Genomic DNA, 17,274 nt, shown 5'->3' on the forward strand with positions numbered 1-17,274 from the left:
ACACAAAATAACACACAAGAGAGAATTTCAGCAAGATTTCCTTTGAAAACTGGTAAATGAAACTCTAAAATGGTCTCATTACAAGAAAACAACAATAAGCAAATTGAATCCTAAGAAATATGACACAATAATAAAGGTCCGAAAATCAACACTATGGTACAGCAATGAATTCTATACATGGAAGACTATAAGAAGAAAAGATTCAGACTGAATCTTTATAAAAAGCAAAGCAATGGATTATTGAGAAAAAAAAAGACAATTCAGATAACCGAGAATAAAGAAATAATCTGAGAATATAATGAGTACCAAGAAATTTGGAAGGAAATTATATTTTTAGGTTTGTTACGTATTAGTTAAAATATTAAATCTTTCTGAAGGTCTAGAACACTGAACTGAAAAAGTACTCAAGTCCTTTGTAAAACCTCTAAGTAAGCAAAGACACCATCCAAGGTCAATATTTCCCACTTAAATAGCTGGTGTTAAGAGCAGCCTCGTCAAGCCCCTCCCACCAAACAAGGAAGCAGTGTCATTAGATTTGATAATGACTTTCAGCAAGAGCAATGGAAAAGAGGAAAGCATGGACGTTATTTGTAAAAGGCACGAAGAAAATGGAATTAAAGCACATATTTTATTTAAAGATAAAATGTTCTTTCTAATGGTCCAAGTACATTCAATACACTAGAATGTGGGGTGGCCTTGGACTCCCAGATTGATATGTTTATTGGAGGTCTACTTCACTTTGTTGAAAGATCAGGGCATCGAACGGCTAAATATTGAGCCATTAACATTGACTCCTGAAACATCAGCAAATGCAAGTCAATGGGATATAGACTGAGACTGTGGTACATCAAGGATTGAGAAATGACCCCTTTTCCTACTGTAGTGTGATCTTGTAGTTGACATAATTAATTAGCAGGGGGTGTGGGGGGCACAGCCACCATGTGGGGGATGCAGGGAGGTTTGCTACCTGCAAAAAAGTTTTAGTGCTATTGTTTTTTATCTGGGTTTTGAGGTTTTCAGTTTGATGTTTAGCTGGTTGGTCTTTAGTCCATTTGACTATATGAAGTAGAGCCCTTTACTGGATAGCAGCTTAGATTAAAGACTTTTCCATTTGGAACTCTCAAGAACACTAACTTAGTTGGAAGCAGGAGGCCTAGGCATTGATGCAGGAGAAGAGATACACCCTGAAAATAGCTTTATGGGCTGGGTAGATAGGGGACTATCCATGGATTTACTGGGAAGTAGTTGAACTGCATACTTGTAACAGCTAATGAAAGACAATGATGGCAATGGACCACACCACTAAAGATGGGTCTCTCACTTTCTCTCTCTCTACAACATGGGCAGAGGCATCTTAAGGTGCAGCTGGACAAACACCTTGAGTTGAATGAGGCCTCACCCTTTACCACTTATCTCTAATTTCATCAACATTATAAGGCAATGGTCATAGGTTATAAGGGAATATTATCTGTAGATGCAGCAATGTACAGCAAATGTTTTGGAAATACCTAGTTGGAGTAAATTTGCCAGTGGTAATCAGAAATGCCAAGTAGAAGTCAGTTAAGTTGGTAAGTGAATTGTATAAAATGTATGTATGTGTATATATATATATATATATATATATATATATATATATATATATATAAGGGAACAAGTTAAAGTCAGGTTTATGAAAGGCTAGAGAACAACAATCAATGGAAGACTGACCCCCAACACATTAGCAAATGAAATATCAGATGCATAGATATGCTATGTGAGCTCAAAAGTTCCAGTGCTTTGCTATAATGTGCTTCCATAAATAATTTTATACAATTACCAAGTTGCAACATCTGTATCTGGAGCATTCAGGACACTGTTTGAGGATGCTTTGAGGGTATGTAAAACTGAACCAATTTAAGATTTATTTACAAGGTCTGCTTAATGAACTGTGGCCTAAAATAATTTTAATAACACCTTCATTATGTGTCAGCCCTATGTGGTATTATTATATTACTTGATAAGAAAACAATAAGAAAATGGAAGCGAACAGACCAGCCAAGGATAGAGAAATTACATGAATTATTAAATAGCCATTCTGAGGAAAAGGGAATATTGCTGGGAAAGCAGGCTAGTCAAAGGTGTATTAACAAATGGATGCCATGGATTCAGATAGCAGACAGATGATTGGCTGGAGTTAAGCTTTCTAAGGTGGACCCTGCATTAATAGAATTATTAACACGGATCCCCTACTATGCTGACACAACAGAAAACAGACAAGAAATAATGGGAATATTTATTACACTTTCAGAAGAAGAGGTATCCAATGAAGTGAAATTGCTATATTTAAAGCCTAAACATATTTTTTTTCTTTTAAAGGAAAATAATCTTTCAAATGTTTATACTGTTTTGTCATTTGTGGTTCTATGAGTTATGAAAATATCACATTATTCAAGGTATGATGAACAAAATGACTTACAGTTGAGTCATGTAATTGTTGTGAATAAAGATAATTAAAAACTGCTAAACTTAAATGTAGAACGGAAGAAACACTGGCATGGAGATAGAGGTTTAGCTAATATGGTGTGCATTTGTTAAAAGACACGGAATGAGGAAAAAAATAGATATTTACAGAAGAAGCTTAAAAATGGGTCTGACATAGTAAAGACTTTGAAAAAAAAGAAGTTATGTACTCACCATAACGTTCCATCTGAGTAGTTATACTTAATTATTCTGCAACCTGTGAGTATTTGGATCCATATCATTTCCGAGCCGGGAACTTTACAAGCATTTGCTCCAAGCTCCTCCCTATTACCCATAACCCATCGCCATCTCCTACCTTCCCTCAGATCGAGTTTGCCGCAACTCAAACCAATCAGCAACTCAACTTAGCATAAACCATACATGAAAAACTCATGAGAAGGCTTGGGGGAATGAGGGTGGGAAGGTTGCAGAAAAAAAATGAAGTATAACTACTCAGGTGGAACGTTATGGTAAGTACATAACTTCTCTATCTTTAGTAGTTAACTTCATTTTATCTGCAACCTGTGGGATAGAGTCTCCAGCTACTCAAACTCCTGGGAGGCCCTCATGGAAGGATATTCCTGAGCACAGCAGAGCTGAAGGATGCTCTCCCTCTGGAGATCAAATCCAACTTATAATGAGAAATAAAGGTATGTGACTTTGCCCAAGTTGCTGCTGCACAAATGTCATCCAATGAGACCCTAGACCAAAAGGCAGCAGAAGTCGCCACAGATCTGGTAGAATGAGCTTTAACAGGACCAGGTGGAGACAAACATTTGTCTTTGTAAATTTACAAAATACACAGTGTAATACATCTAGCTAAGGAAACCTTAGAGATGGCTTTATCTAAAAAGGGCTTAGAAAAAGACACAAATAACTGGTCAGACTTACAGAAGGGCTTTGTTCTGTGTAAATAAAAGCGAAATTGTCTATGAACATCTAGCAAATGCAGTTTATATTCACCCTTGTTCTGAAAATTTGGAAAGAAAACAGGCAAGTTAATTGTTTGATTAATGTTTGATTCAGAAGCCACTTTTGGTAAGAAAAAAGGTTTGAACAGAGAGAAACCCTGTCCTTATGGAAGATCAAATAAGGGGGCACGGCAGAGAAAGCCTGAAGCTCAGAAACCCTTCTAGCCGATGTAATGGCCACTAGGAATGCTGTCTTCCATGATAAGAACTTCAAATCTACTGATGCTGCAGGTTCAAAGGGGGGAGCAACTAAAGCCTGGAGAACAAAGGTAAGGTCCCAAGGAGGAACAGAGTTCGTAATCGGAGGATGCAAAAGAAAGGTGCCTTTAAGAAAAGCCTTACACAGTCTAGAAGAGGCCAGGGCATTCATATTTTCGCCAACGTGGACATTCAAAATAACTGCCAGTTGTACTTTCACAGTGGAGGAATTAGCCCTTTTTAAAAAATGCTGGCTAAGAAATCCAACACTGCAGATACAGGGGCTGTAAAAGGATCCAGGTTTCTCTGAGAAGCCCAAATAGAGAATCGTTTCCATTTACTGCGGTAAACCTTCCTAGTGGAAGTCTTATGAGACACCACCAGAATAGTTTTCACTGAAGATGAAAGACCGGGAGTCCTGGCAATCAAGGGAACTGGAACAACCAAGCTGTCAGCTTGAGGCTGTCCAGGTTGGGTGGACAGATGCCCGAGGGATGAGAAATTAGATCCGGGCAGGGATCCAGAATCCAAGGAGGAGGTAGAACATGAGACCAGAGGAAGGGGGAACCACACCTGATGAGACCAGAATGGGGCAATGAGGATCACTTTGCACCCCAGTCGCAAGCTATCTGAAGAAACTTTGGAATTAGTGGTAACGGGGGATAAGCGTACAGCAACCTGCGAGGCCAAGCATGGACTAGAGCGTCTCTGGGGGGATCCCCTGATGAGGGAATCAGAACGAAGAACTTGATGCACTTCACTTTGGAAGGAGATGCCAAGAGATTGCAGCAAGGCTGTCTCCATGCAAGGAATATCTCCTCCACTATCAACTGTTTCAGAGGCCACTCGTATGGCATTAGAATAGCCCGACTCAATCTATCCGCTAAAATGTTGGGGCGTCCCAGGATTTGCGTTGCAATCAGAAACCGACTAGGGAGATCGCCCACTCCCACACTCTCATGGCCTCGCGACACAGAGGGTAAGATCTGGTTCCTCCCTGTTTGTTGACGTACCAGACAACCGACATGTTGTCTGACTCAATTGCAATAGTCCCCAGAGGAAGAACAGCGTGGAGGGCTTGCAATGCTAAAAGCACTGCTCTCATCTCCAGAACACTGATGTGCAATCTGGTCTCGATCTGGGACCACGTGCCTTGGACCATCCCCCCCAGATAATAACCCCCCACCCAAGCTAAGAGGCATCCGTGGTCACTGTGGCTTGGGCTGTGGGTGAAACAAATGGGCGTCCTGCTGCAATCTCTGGGGATTGGAGCCACCAGGGGAGTGACGCCCTGCAGGCTTTGCTGATTTGAATTGGATATTCCATGGGGAGAGCTAGCCAAAACCACTGTATGGCTAGAGTCCATTGAAGAACACGCACGTGAAGACGTGTACAGGGTTCATAGGTTCATAGGCTGGTACTAGGCTATCAGCCCTAGGGCCTATACAAGCCTAGCCATAACAATTCCCTGGCTATTTCTTCCCACACTATTTACTTCCCTGGACCCCTGTCTAGCAGGGCGACTGACTTGATCCCCGGGGTGAATTTCCTTTCTCCCATCCAATTGTCTATTCCAGAGTCTGGGGAGTCTCTGGGGAGGATAGAGATTGCTGCAGCCATAGAGCCCAGGGCTCTGAGAACGTTGCCCGCCTTCAGTAACCTAGAACCAAGAATTATTGATACATGAGCCCGTAGACTCTGGACCCTGTCTGGAGTTAGAAAGACTTTCAGTTGAAGGATGTCCAGCTGTGCCTTGATAATGTCCAGGATCTGTACTGGATCCAAGAGGGACTTGGAAACATTGACAGTAATCCCTAGCAGGTCTGCAAGATGAAGGAAGGATGCTCTGGCTTGGCAAAGAAGATGATTGGTGGAAGCAGCGAGGAGCCAATCATCTAAGTAAAACAATACCTGAATCCCCTGAAGCCTCAGATGAGTTGCTATGAATGCCATTACCTTGGTAAACACCCTGGGGGCTGTGGTGAGACCGAAGGGTAGGGCACTGAACTGGAAATGACTGGCTCCCAGCTGGAAGCAAAGGAATCTCCTGGAGCTTCTGCTAATCTTGATATGGTAGTAAGCATCCTGAAGGTCTATCGAGCACATCCAGTCACATTCTCGAAGATAAGGTAGAATGGACTGCAGGGTGACCATCCAGAATTTCTGTTTGGTGACAGCCAGGTTTAAGGTTGACAGGTCCAAAATGGGTCTGAGGTCCCCCAGTCTTTTATGGCACTAAAAAGAACCTGGAGTAAACGCCTGACCCAGACTGATTGGGGGGGACTGGTTCAATGGCTCGTTTGAGAAGCAACTTGGAAACCTCTAGCACTGCTGTCTCCCTTTGAGCAAGTGGAACATCTGGGAGGCACTTTGGTTGGATTGGAGGGGCAACAAATGGGATGCTGTAACCTCTGGATATTATTTGAAGCACCCAACGATCTGCAGTTATGGACTCCCACTCCGTTGGGTGCAATAATAATCTTCTCTCGACTGCCTCCAGAGTAGGATAGTCAGGCAACCCCTCAGGGATGCTGCGTGGGCCTGTCCAAGAAGGGCTCCCTATACCCAAAGTTCCTTGGACCCCTTCTGCCTCTGGAACGGCATCTGTCATGTCCCCCTCTGCCTCTAGGGGAAAAGTTGCCCTGAGAGTCCCGGGAAAACTGTGATTTCCAGAACCACATCTTCTTTTGCCCTCTCTGATTCCTGAAAAATGATCTTTGAGGACTAGAGAAGCAGATTCCAATGGCAGACAAGCTCTTCCCGTCTTTTTCACTCTGGACAAGGATGTCACATATGGTCTTCCCAAAAAGAGAAGAACCATCGAAGGGAGCATTCGTAAAAGACGCCTTGAAGGGGTCCGCAAACTGACACAGTCTGAGCCAAGTGTGTTGCCTCATAGCTACACCGGTCCCAGCCACCATAGCTGCTCCTTCCATAGCATGGGAAAGGAGGGGCATGGACGTGTTTGATACTTGACTTCAGTCGACATTTTCGCGGAGAACAGATGCTTGTCCTCCTGTGACAAAGACTCTGGGGGCAACTCAGCTAACTCCATCACTAAGTCTCGCTGCAGTCGTATAACGTGTGCCAAATAGTTCAGCGCTCAGATGGAAAACGTCATTGAAGGATATACTCGCTTCCCAAATCGATCCACCGTCCTGGACACCTTGTCCGGAGGGTGGACCAAGGAACTTTCCTGTGCCAGTTCCCTCTTGGTGGCTGCTGCAACCACCATAGTGTCCACAGGGGATCCCTTAAACCATGCCTGTCTGTCCGAGGGTGAAGAAAGATTCTTGTCTGGGCATTTAGGTATTGGGTCTGTGGTGTCAGGCTCCTTCCATGCCCACGTGGTGATAAGATCCACCAAGGGATCCGCCGGAGGGGACACCCAGGACGTAGATGGGCCCATGCCAAAAGCCTCCAGGAACACTGATTCATCCGTAGAAGGTTTTGGGGCTGAACAACCTCCCCCCTGGCGGAGGATCTCCATGATGTCTCCAAAGGAGACATCCTCGGGAGGTGACCTGGAGGAACGTTCGCCTTCATCTAAATCAGTGTCTTCTGTCAAGGACTCAGGGGAGTCCAGGTGCCTCCTTTTGCACGTGTGCTTATGAGGACCCTCTTCAGTGGGACTCTCTGAAGAAGGCTTGTGAGCCACGGGGGGTTCATCCAGGGGAACTGCCTGGGGCTCCTCTAGCATGGGCTGTCCCTGAGACAAGCTGAAGGGAGTCATAATCGAACCCAAGGGAGTCTGGGTGGAATCCAAGGAAATAGACTGGGGTCTCGATCCTTGGGAGAGAACCCTCTCCACCATGTCGAACGCCGATGGACAGTGCACCTCCTTAGCACCCAACAAGGAAGAAGCTCTCCCCGGGTCCGCCATGACGATTGGGGCCTGAACTCCAAAGGAACGGCTCGGATCTGACAAAGTCAGAGCCAAAGACACCTCCATCCCTTCGGGTCCGACTCCCCGTCCTCGGCAGAAAAAGCTGCTCGGATCTGAACTGGGCAGATCCAAGGAACTCAAGGTAATCGCAGGAGTTGAGATTGGAGGAACCACTGGCGCCGAATCCCCAGCTCTGAAGATCCTCGGAGCCATAAACCCGAAACCGCAGGCTGGATCGGGGAAGGGGAAATCGGATGAAAGAAGGGCATGGAGGTCCCCCCTCCAGAGGGAGAGGGGCCTGGTAAGACTCCCATCTGGATTTGGTTCTGAATAAATCTCCTCATCATCCTGTCCATATCCAGTTCCGAGAGACTCCGAATCAAGCGCGAGGAAGCGACCGACTCAGATCTGACTGGTCACTGGGAGGATCTGGAGGAAGCCTTGGCTCCGGGTAGAATCTGGGAGAGTGGAGCCGAGGAGACACAGGTCTCGATACCTTGGAAGGCAGGCTAGGGAAAAACTCCCAATCTGGAGACCATTTACGGGGCCTATCCCCTTCCTTCTCTCTGTCTCTCCTGTCTGTATCTTTTCTCTTGTCTCTCCCTTTGGCATCCCCTTCAGCAGGTCTAACGGAGGGTGAGTCCCAGCCTGAGCGGGGGGGGGGGGGGGGTTGGGCAGGAGTTGCAGAAGCCAAGGCAGAGGCTGAAGAGTCCAACGTGGAAGCAGAAAGAAGGCCTTTAGCCACCAGTTTGGCCTTCCTATCCTTCAGGGCCCTCAGATTGAATCCAGCACACACACTGCACTAAACAGATAAATGGGCTACATCCAGGCAAACAACACACAGAGTGTGACCATCCACCAGTGAAAGCTTATGGCCACACTCTGTGCATTTTTTGAAAGTAGGTTTCGGCTGATCCGACATTTTTACACACACAGCCACACCTACCAAAACCCAACACACACTATGACCACGCACACCTATAGGGAAGGGAAGGGCCTACACAATAACTACCTCACAAACTAAAACTTTTTTTTTTTAACTGACGAACAAGTGTTTAGGGGGAGGAAAGGGAACTAATGAGAAACTTTCTCACTCACTCAAGAAAAAAGTATCCAAAAAGCACTTACGAAAACCCTAAGGCTCAGAGATACAGAGACCACGATGCTGATGCACAAAGCGGCAAACGAGATCTGAGGGAAGGTAGGAGATGGTGATGGGTTATGGGTAAGGGGGAGGAGCTTGGAGCTCAGAGCAGATGCGTGTAAAGTTGCCGGCTCGGATCCGATATGGATCCGAATACCCACAGGTTGCAGATAAAATGAAGTTAACTACTTCAGATCAGTTCTTATTAGTAACTTAAAAATTCATCCAGTTCTCTCATTTCTCACGAAGAAAGAAAAACACAACTGCCGTCATAGAACCATGACTGGTAAAACACAGTATACATAATGGAATACAGAAAAAATACCCTCAGACAACTGAAATCAAATCACAAATTAAAGCTTTCACAGAAGGAAATACTCCATTCCACAGACCAGCAAACCGTGGCAGAAAAAATGCTGACTTCTTAGATTCAAAAACAGCAGTACAAGGCATCTAAAAAGTAATAAAAAGCAACACTCACCACTTTAACTACTCAGTAAACACATTTCCTCTTAATTTTTCAGTTCAGTCCAATTCAGTTTACAGTACGTCTCTGAATGCATTAGTCATCTAACCAAGTAAATTTGTTCTTTCTTACAAATGAATCCTATTTAATTTCTTTAAAATCTCAAAATGCAACCATACATTACCCATACAATGAAGTAAATTTGTTCATTCTTACAAACAATTCCTATATGATTTCCTTAAAATCTCTAAATGCAACCATGCAGGAACAGCAAGTGCAAAATGAGTAAAAAATACAACTGTTTCCAGGGGTACAGTAGGAATATCTCCTAAATAATTCATCAATCATCATCATGCTATTTCTGGCATGAAAATTTGATCATATAAGATCAAACATGGCCGGTCAGGAGTCCATATTGCTATACCTGGTACCTATCCAAAGCATGCTTCATATAAGAAAGCATACTGAGTTAAAAACTCAACCATTTATCATATTTCACCTTCAGTATGTCATCAGTTTACAGACTGTTCCTTGACTGAATGTAGTTCAGTCGCATCAGTCATCAAGTGTGTGTGTGTGTGTGTGTGTGTGTGTGTGTGTGTGTGTGTGTGTGTGTGTGTGTGTGTGTGTGTGTGTGTGTTTATCTGTATCATAAACATCAATAAAGGTAATAAAGAAAGAAAAGTCTAATGAAATGAAATGAAACATTCAGTCTCGGATTTTATTTTCCCCAAAACAAACACTCAAAGTATTCATTAATCAGATGAAGACAGAAGTATTCAACATTTATCTCAATTCTTACATGCCATAACAATCTTGTCTTATTTCAAAGAATAGATGAATGTTGGTGACCACTGAGCTAAACAAGACTCCTAATGAAAAAGATAAATACAAACAACCAGGAAAAAATGATACAAGTCATAAAAATCAGTAATTAATGATAAATATAAAGCCGTAACTGGAATGTGCTATGCCTCACTTAATCAGAAACAAAGGAACTATAGCTGAATTAACATAGAAAAGTTATACAAAATAAATATTTTACATAGTATGATCTAAAGAACATACAAATCCTGGAAGATGAGTGCCACTGATCTATGCTAATTAAGAATGCTTAAGACTCATCAGATTCCGTACTGTACCATGCTTAACTGATATTGAAGAAATCAGGAAGTCAGGCTCTCACACAACATGTAAATGAATGTTCTCTTGGTAACTTACCTTCAATCATGATGGCTTGGTCTCCTCTCCTTTCTGGCAGCACTGCTTGTGACTGCAGGCATAGCTCCGCCCCACTGGTCGCTGAGCCAAGTCTATTCACAAGCTGCACAAAGGAGAAAAGGCATACAAGTTACTCAATAAAAATACAAGACAAAATAACAAAACTCACTTAGGACCTGTAAAGCAACAGCATTCACCCTCCTGTAAACAATTTTGCTCATTTACTCCACAGTTTTGGCTCTAGAGAACAAAGTTTTCAAATAAAACAGAAATTGGAGGCTAGTCTGTCCACTCCACCTATGGTCAGTAAACAACACTATTTTACTTATTTTATTTACTTATTTCAGTTTGATAACCGGGAAAGTCCACTGGGCCATGAGGAGCCCGTTTTCAGTGGAGGCCCATGGAGAAAAGTTCCAAACAGTTACAGAGAAACAATATCAACAATACATAGTTTTGGAGAAAAATATAGCATATAACAGTGTAGAGTCAGAAAAATACATTGTACAGTACAATAAAAAAGAATATGAATTAATTCTTTTACTACAGGTAAATGAGAAATACAAGTGAATGTATATAAGACTTATATATATATTTTCAAGGTAGGTTAACAGAGGACTGGGTGTGGTAGTTGACTATCATGTTAGGGTATAGCGGGGTGATAGAAGAAGTGGTAAATTGCTGAGTGTGGAGAGGATGTGGTTAGAGGGAGGATTTAAGTTGGGGAGTGGGGTGGGCATATCAGCTTAGTTGTAAGATAAGGAGTACAAGAGGGATTTGAATTGGGTGTGATCAGGGGTATTGCACAGAGTGGGTGGAAGAGTGTTCCATAGTTTAGAGACAGAGCATGAAAGTAGGAGGTGGCCAGGGGGTCGTGAGGGTTGGTAGATCTGTAGGAGGTTTTGATTTTCTGAACTGAGTGAGCGGTTAGGGATATAGGGGCTTAGTGTAGTGGAGAGAGAGGGGCAGTTGGTGAGTTTATGGATGAGTTTGTGGGCATTAGTGAGTTTAAGAAATGTCAAGTAATTGGGAAGTTTGAGCCATTCTAGACTATGGAGAGACTGGCAGTGGTGGGTGGAGTTTTTTGAATTGGCAGCAAATTTGCTTATTTTATTATAGCATGATTCAAGTTTGGATTGTAGATCGAGTTGGAGGTTGTTTAGCAGAGGGGTGCCATACATAAGGGATGGAAGAAGGTAGGAGGAAGCTAGGGTTTTTCTGGTGGAGAGGGAGAGGTAGCGGTTGTGCCTATATAGAAGTCCAAGTTTTTGGTGTTTTCTTTTAATACTGGATTGAATATGGGTGTCAAATTTTAGATGGTCATCAATGATGATGCCAAGGAGCTTGGTATTGCATATGATTTTGATTGGGATGTTATTGGAGGTTGTTTAGCAGAGGGGTGCCATACATAAGGGATGGAAGAAGGTAGGAGGAAGCTAGGGTTTTTCTGGTGGAGAGGGAGAGGTAGCGGTTGTGCCTATATAGAAGTCCAAGTTTTTGGTGTTTTGTTTTAATACTGGATTGAATATGGGTGTCAAATTTTAGATGGTCATCAATGATGATGCCAAGGAGCTTGGTATTGCATATTATTTTGATTGGGATGTTATTGCTGCTGAGTACTGAAAAAGAGTTTTTGTCTATTGGGGAGAGTCTGGATGGGGAGAAGATCATAAGTTTAGTTTTATTAGCATTCAGGGCAAGGTGGTTGTTTTTCATCCAGGATTCTGTGTTAGTGAAGGCTGACTGAGTTTTTAGAAGTAGGTCGGAGGGGATGTAGGCAGAGCAGATGATAGTTGAGTCATCTGCGTATTGGATTATTGATGAGTCAGGGATGGCATGGTGGAAATTGTTAATAAATATACTGAAGAGAAGAGGTCCTAGAACAGAACCTACTGGAACCCCAGTGGGGGTGTGCTGAAAAGGGTAGGTAGCTGATTTCTATTGAACGGCTTGTTGATGTTCAGAGAGGTAACTGGAGAACCAGGCTAAGGTTGGGGTGGTGGGGTTGAGAGATGAGAGTTGAGTTAAAAGTAGAGGGTGGAAGACGGTGTTGAAAGATTTGGACAGGTCAAGGAACAGGGAAGAGGCAAGCTTAGCAGTGTCTCGAGCTTGATTTATGGTTTCAAGAAAAGATACGAGGGCAGTCATTGTACTGTGCCCTGGGCGGAAACCGTGTTGTGTGGGGGGTAAGAAGTTTGTTTTGAGTAAGATATGATATGAGCTGAGTATGAATACATTTCTCTAAGATTTCTGAAAGGGGGGAAAGGATGGCTATAGGTCTGAAATTGGATGTGTCATTGGAAGTGTTTCTGCTTCCTTTGTGTAGTGGGATGATGTATGCTTTGTGCCAAATGGAAGGGCCATAAGGTTCTTGGATGGATCTACTGATTAAGATGGAAATAGAAATGGCTTTTCTGTCAGCAGAAAGTTTTAGAAAGGTTGTTGGGAGGTTATCAGGTGCGTTCTGGCTAGGTTTTAGTTGGAGTAATAGTTTTTTTATAGTGCTTGTGGGGGTGGTTTCAAGGTTGGGGGGGGTGAGTGGTTAGTATGGTTGTGGGGGGGGAGTTGTAGTTGGGTGGGTGGGGAAAGAGGAGGAGAGTTTGGCTATGCAGTCTATGAAGAAGGAGTTAAACTGGGTTGCAGTGTCCAGATCTGTAAGGGTAGGGTTTGGGCAGGGGCCCTCTCTATTATCAGGGTGGAGAAGGGAGGAGACAGTGGCCCAGAATTTTTTAGGGTTGGTTGTGTGGCTGGTCTGAAGCTTGGGTAGTATGATTTACAATCTCTGGTTATAAGTTTTTTTATGGAGTTACGAAGTTGCTTGTATTCTAGTAGGTAGTTGGGTAATTTGTTTTTTTTATATAGTTTCCAGGTTTTATCTCTTTGTAGCATTTTAAGTTTGATTTCCTTGGACAGCCAGGGGGAGAGATTATTTCTGATTCGTTTGGTTCTTATGGGAGCATGGTTGTTGAGAATGCTGATGAATGTATCACTGAAATAGGTAGCGGTACTCTCGAGGGGCAGGGTTCTTAGTGGGGACCAGTCAGTATGTCTTAGACATTCTGAGAAAGTTTGTGGGTTGAAATGTGAGAGATTGCGTGTGTGTACATAATAGTGCTGCTGTTGGAGAGGGCAGGGGTGACAGTCAGCAAAGGCTGGGAGGTGATCACTAAGGGGGTCTGGAAAGATTCCAGTTCTTGAGCTATAGTTGGGATGGGATGATAGAATCCAGTCAATGATGGTGCCAGAAGATTGATTTTTGTTGGGTCTGGTCGGGGAGTTTATAAGTTGGCTGAAATTGAAGAGATTGATTGAGATGGGGAAGGTGAGTTTATTGATGCCCAATTTATGTTAGTGTCACCTAGGATGTAGGTTTCATTTGTTATTTTGGAGGAAAACCAGGAGAGGATATCTTCTTGTATTGGGATCTAGAGCCCAGCAGAGTTGAAAATCTATCAGTGAATGCTGATTTTGACTGGGGATGGCTGGCCCAAGGTATGAGGGAACAGTTAAAGTAGGAGTAAATGCTTAGGCTAAAGTAGATTAAATAGTGTTAGTGGTCACTAAATGTGGGTGATAAAGGTGCAGTTGCTGCTTAAACTAAAGTGACTGTTGAGTGGATATTTGCTGCCACCTGGTGGTCAAATATAGGTCGTACATTTAGGGAGCAGTGGGGGCTAGGAACCCTGCGAGTGTGCACACTATCGGGAACGCTTTAACAGAAACTGTTAGATTATTATTTGTACAGGTAAGGTATAGATTTTGAAGCTCTGGCTTGCATGCGTTCTTTCTGCTCTACTAACATAGCAGTGTCTTTAGTATGCAGTAGTTATTTTGGGTCTTGGTTGTAAGGAGGAGATTTGGGTGTAGTTCTTGGTAGAAAGGGGCTTGTGAGTTTTCTTAAATGAGCTGGAATGAAAAAAGAGAGGAGGCTGTTAGCAAAGGGGAGAACAGAGTTTCAGGTATATAGATAGATACAGTAGGAGAATGTGTGGGGGTGAAATGAAAGTGGTGAGAGTGGTAGGAGTGTAAGGGGAAGGAGGGACAGAAAGACTGATGAAAGTATGTATGTAGGTAAGGCTGTTCTACCTCAGAGTGGCTGAATTAGAGCAGTGTATGTCTGTAGGGTGAGGTTCAGAAATGGGAGGCAGTGGAAAGAAATGTGGGACACTACAAAAACAATTCACTGCAACATCACTCCCACTTATGGGGAGATAGTAAAGAAATCCTTTCCGAAGCCTTCTAGGCCTCATAAACATCCTAATAATTTACCTTGGCTATACAACCAAAATACTACCCACACCCATGGATACTCCTACTAGGAATCACTTGTGCTGCGAGTGTGTACTCTTAAGGTCCCACATGCCTGCAGTATTTCCCAAAAATATCTAGGTTATTAGTGACTCCATCATAACACACAGCCAGAACATTCACTAGGATGGCAAAGGACAGCATGACATCTGCTTCTTCGATATATGAATTAGGGACGTCATTAGAAGCCTTATTTCTCTGCAAAACCTCAGACACAGTTAACAGTGTTGTAGTCACCCATGTGAGGGTGAACATTTTAAAACCAATAAATGAGTATATAAACCACAAAGTGACTGGAATACACCTTATTAAGTCTAGCGTCTCGGCAACATGCTTTAAAACTCACAAAAAATAATATCCTTCAAATATCATTTAAATAACAAAACACTCTCACTTGACAATAAAAAATAACCAGTTAAACAACAATCTTTATAAAAGAACATTCTACTCTAAAACTAAGCAGTAAAAACTAAACATTATATATTAAACATAAGACTTCAGTGAAATTTCACTGTCTAATATCTTATGTTTAATATTCCACCCTCAAGAATGATGCATAAAGTCAAAAATAAATTTGTTGGCTTCAATAACTGGGTAGTGCATCATGCCACTGTAGGAGGGTCCAGTGTCGGACTGCTTAGGATGAAATGGACAACAGACCTCAACTTTGCAATGTGGGAATACAGAATTTGCAACTCTTACCGCTTGTTTTTTGCAAACTATTTAAAACTTTTGCTACTTCCACAGTATCTTTTTTAAGCACAGTTCCAAGTTTCAGTCCAGACAATACCAAGGTAGCACAGCTGAATACAAAAACCACATGAGCAAAATCTCTCAACCTGAGGCCTATCTTACAACCAAAGATATAAGCACTTGTGTAATTATAGAAACCTCCTTCCAGTGTAGTGACAGCACTCTCTGTATTACAGGGTATAATGCCTATCATGCAATCAGATCCATTTATGGCTACAGGGGAGTATGTATTTATTTGTAGTGCCACTGTCTCTTCCCAGACTCCCTGTGGTACAAAGCTTGACCAACAACTCTGCCTCCTTCTCTGAAATAAAGGATGTTTGTAATATTGTTGCAGATAATTTCTCTTCCAACTTCAACCCAGCCACATTCCGCTTTGCCCCCATACTACCCCTCCCACATATCCTCCTGAGATCACGCTAGACCAAGTTTTTTTCAGTACATTCCAAATTAAAAAAAAAAATCAGTTCTTTGGATCCTGACAAAATCCTTGGATATCTGCTGAGAAGCTCTAAGTCCAGCTTAGCAAAAATCCATCCATCAAATCATAAACTGGTTTCATCCCCAAGTTCTGGAGAAAAGCTGTTATGTTGCTCTTGCATAAAGGTTGTCCTTCAAGTGATAATGGAAATTACAGGTCTATTAGTTTCAACTAGTATCATCTGCAAGTTCATGAAATGTATTACAGCTAAACTAATAAACAACAATATAGGTGAAATTATAACACTGGATCTACATCAGTTCAAAAGAGTTACTGAGGCCATGGATAAAGAATATATAGTCCCCACTGCCTACATGGATCTTGCTAAAGTTTTTCACTCTATTTCCCATGGTGGGATTATTGACAAACTTTCCCAACTCTACATTAAACCACAAACAGTTTGCTGGATAGCTAATTAGCTATCTAACACAAACAGTATTTCTAAGGTCAGGGGTATTTGACACACAGGGCCCTCTGCTAGGACCCCTTATTTTTGGTACATCTGTCATCTACATAAAAACGAATATCAAGGGACAACTAACTAAATTTGCTACTGATTGCAAACAGGGGTTCAAATCTCATTTGGATATTCAAATTCTCCATTAGGGGCTGACCCAAGCAAATGTTTGGTGTGTAAACCATAGGCTTACTTAACTGCCAAGAAATGAAGCAAAGCTTCTTTTGGTAAATCTAACATCACTACCATATGGCACATGCATACATACATACATAACATTCAATTTTATTCTGACAACGTCATAAGGGATTTAGCTAAAAGTGTAAATAACAAACTCTAATTTGACCAGAACATCTCTGCTATGGTTATAAAGTTGACCATAACATTTCTGCCATGGTTATAAAATAGTTTTACTTTGTACAAAATATGCTCCATCGTATCTCCTCAAGGTCCAAAGAAGTTTATTTATACCTTACTAGCTCCATCATTAACATAAAGACCCCCTTTGGAAGTACCTCATCAATTACCTAAACCAACTTTAGAGTCTTCAGTGGTTCCTCACAGAGAAGATCAAACGTGTCAGTACCCATGCATTTTCTAATGGACAGAAAGCCTTGTCCCTTTCTACTCAGTGCAAAACAGGTCCCTAAGAGGTGACAGCTGCTTAGCCTCCCCAGCTACGAATGACCCAGCACTTTCTGGACTTTCTTAACCTAGCACGTTTTGGAATTTCTTAACCTAAAGAAAATCAGTGGTAAAGCAAATACCCATTCTACAGACCTAAATCTATAGTGCCACACCAACACCACCAGGTGGTGCAATAGGTGGCTCACCTAATGTATCCCCCCACCACCACCATTTCTGGAATAGGCTGCCCTTTTACATATCAG

General features: G+C 42.4%; 1 protein-coding gene across 1 annotated transcript in view; it reads right to left on the reverse strand.

Moving 5' to 3' along the window:
• The window catches only part of LOC122797207 (titin homolog), a 329,727-nt gene that overhangs the window by 119,974 nt on the left and 192,479 nt on the right, over positions 1 to 17,274 (reverse strand). The window contains exon 9 of the mRNA XM_044066036.1: positions 10,386 to 10,488. Coding sequence (XP_043921971.1) covers positions 10,386 to 10,488 — 103 coding nt within the window. The remainder of the gene's footprint in view (positions 1 to 10,385; positions 10,489 to 17,274) is intronic.

This window comes from Protopterus annectens, chromosome 3.part0, assembly GCF_019279795.1.
Source record: "Protopterus annectens isolate FY-2018-M chromosome 3.part0, PAN1.0, whole genome shotgun sequence".
NCBI classification, from domain to species: Eukaryota; Metazoa; Chordata; order Ceratodontiformes; family Protopteridae; genus Protopterus; species Protopterus annectens.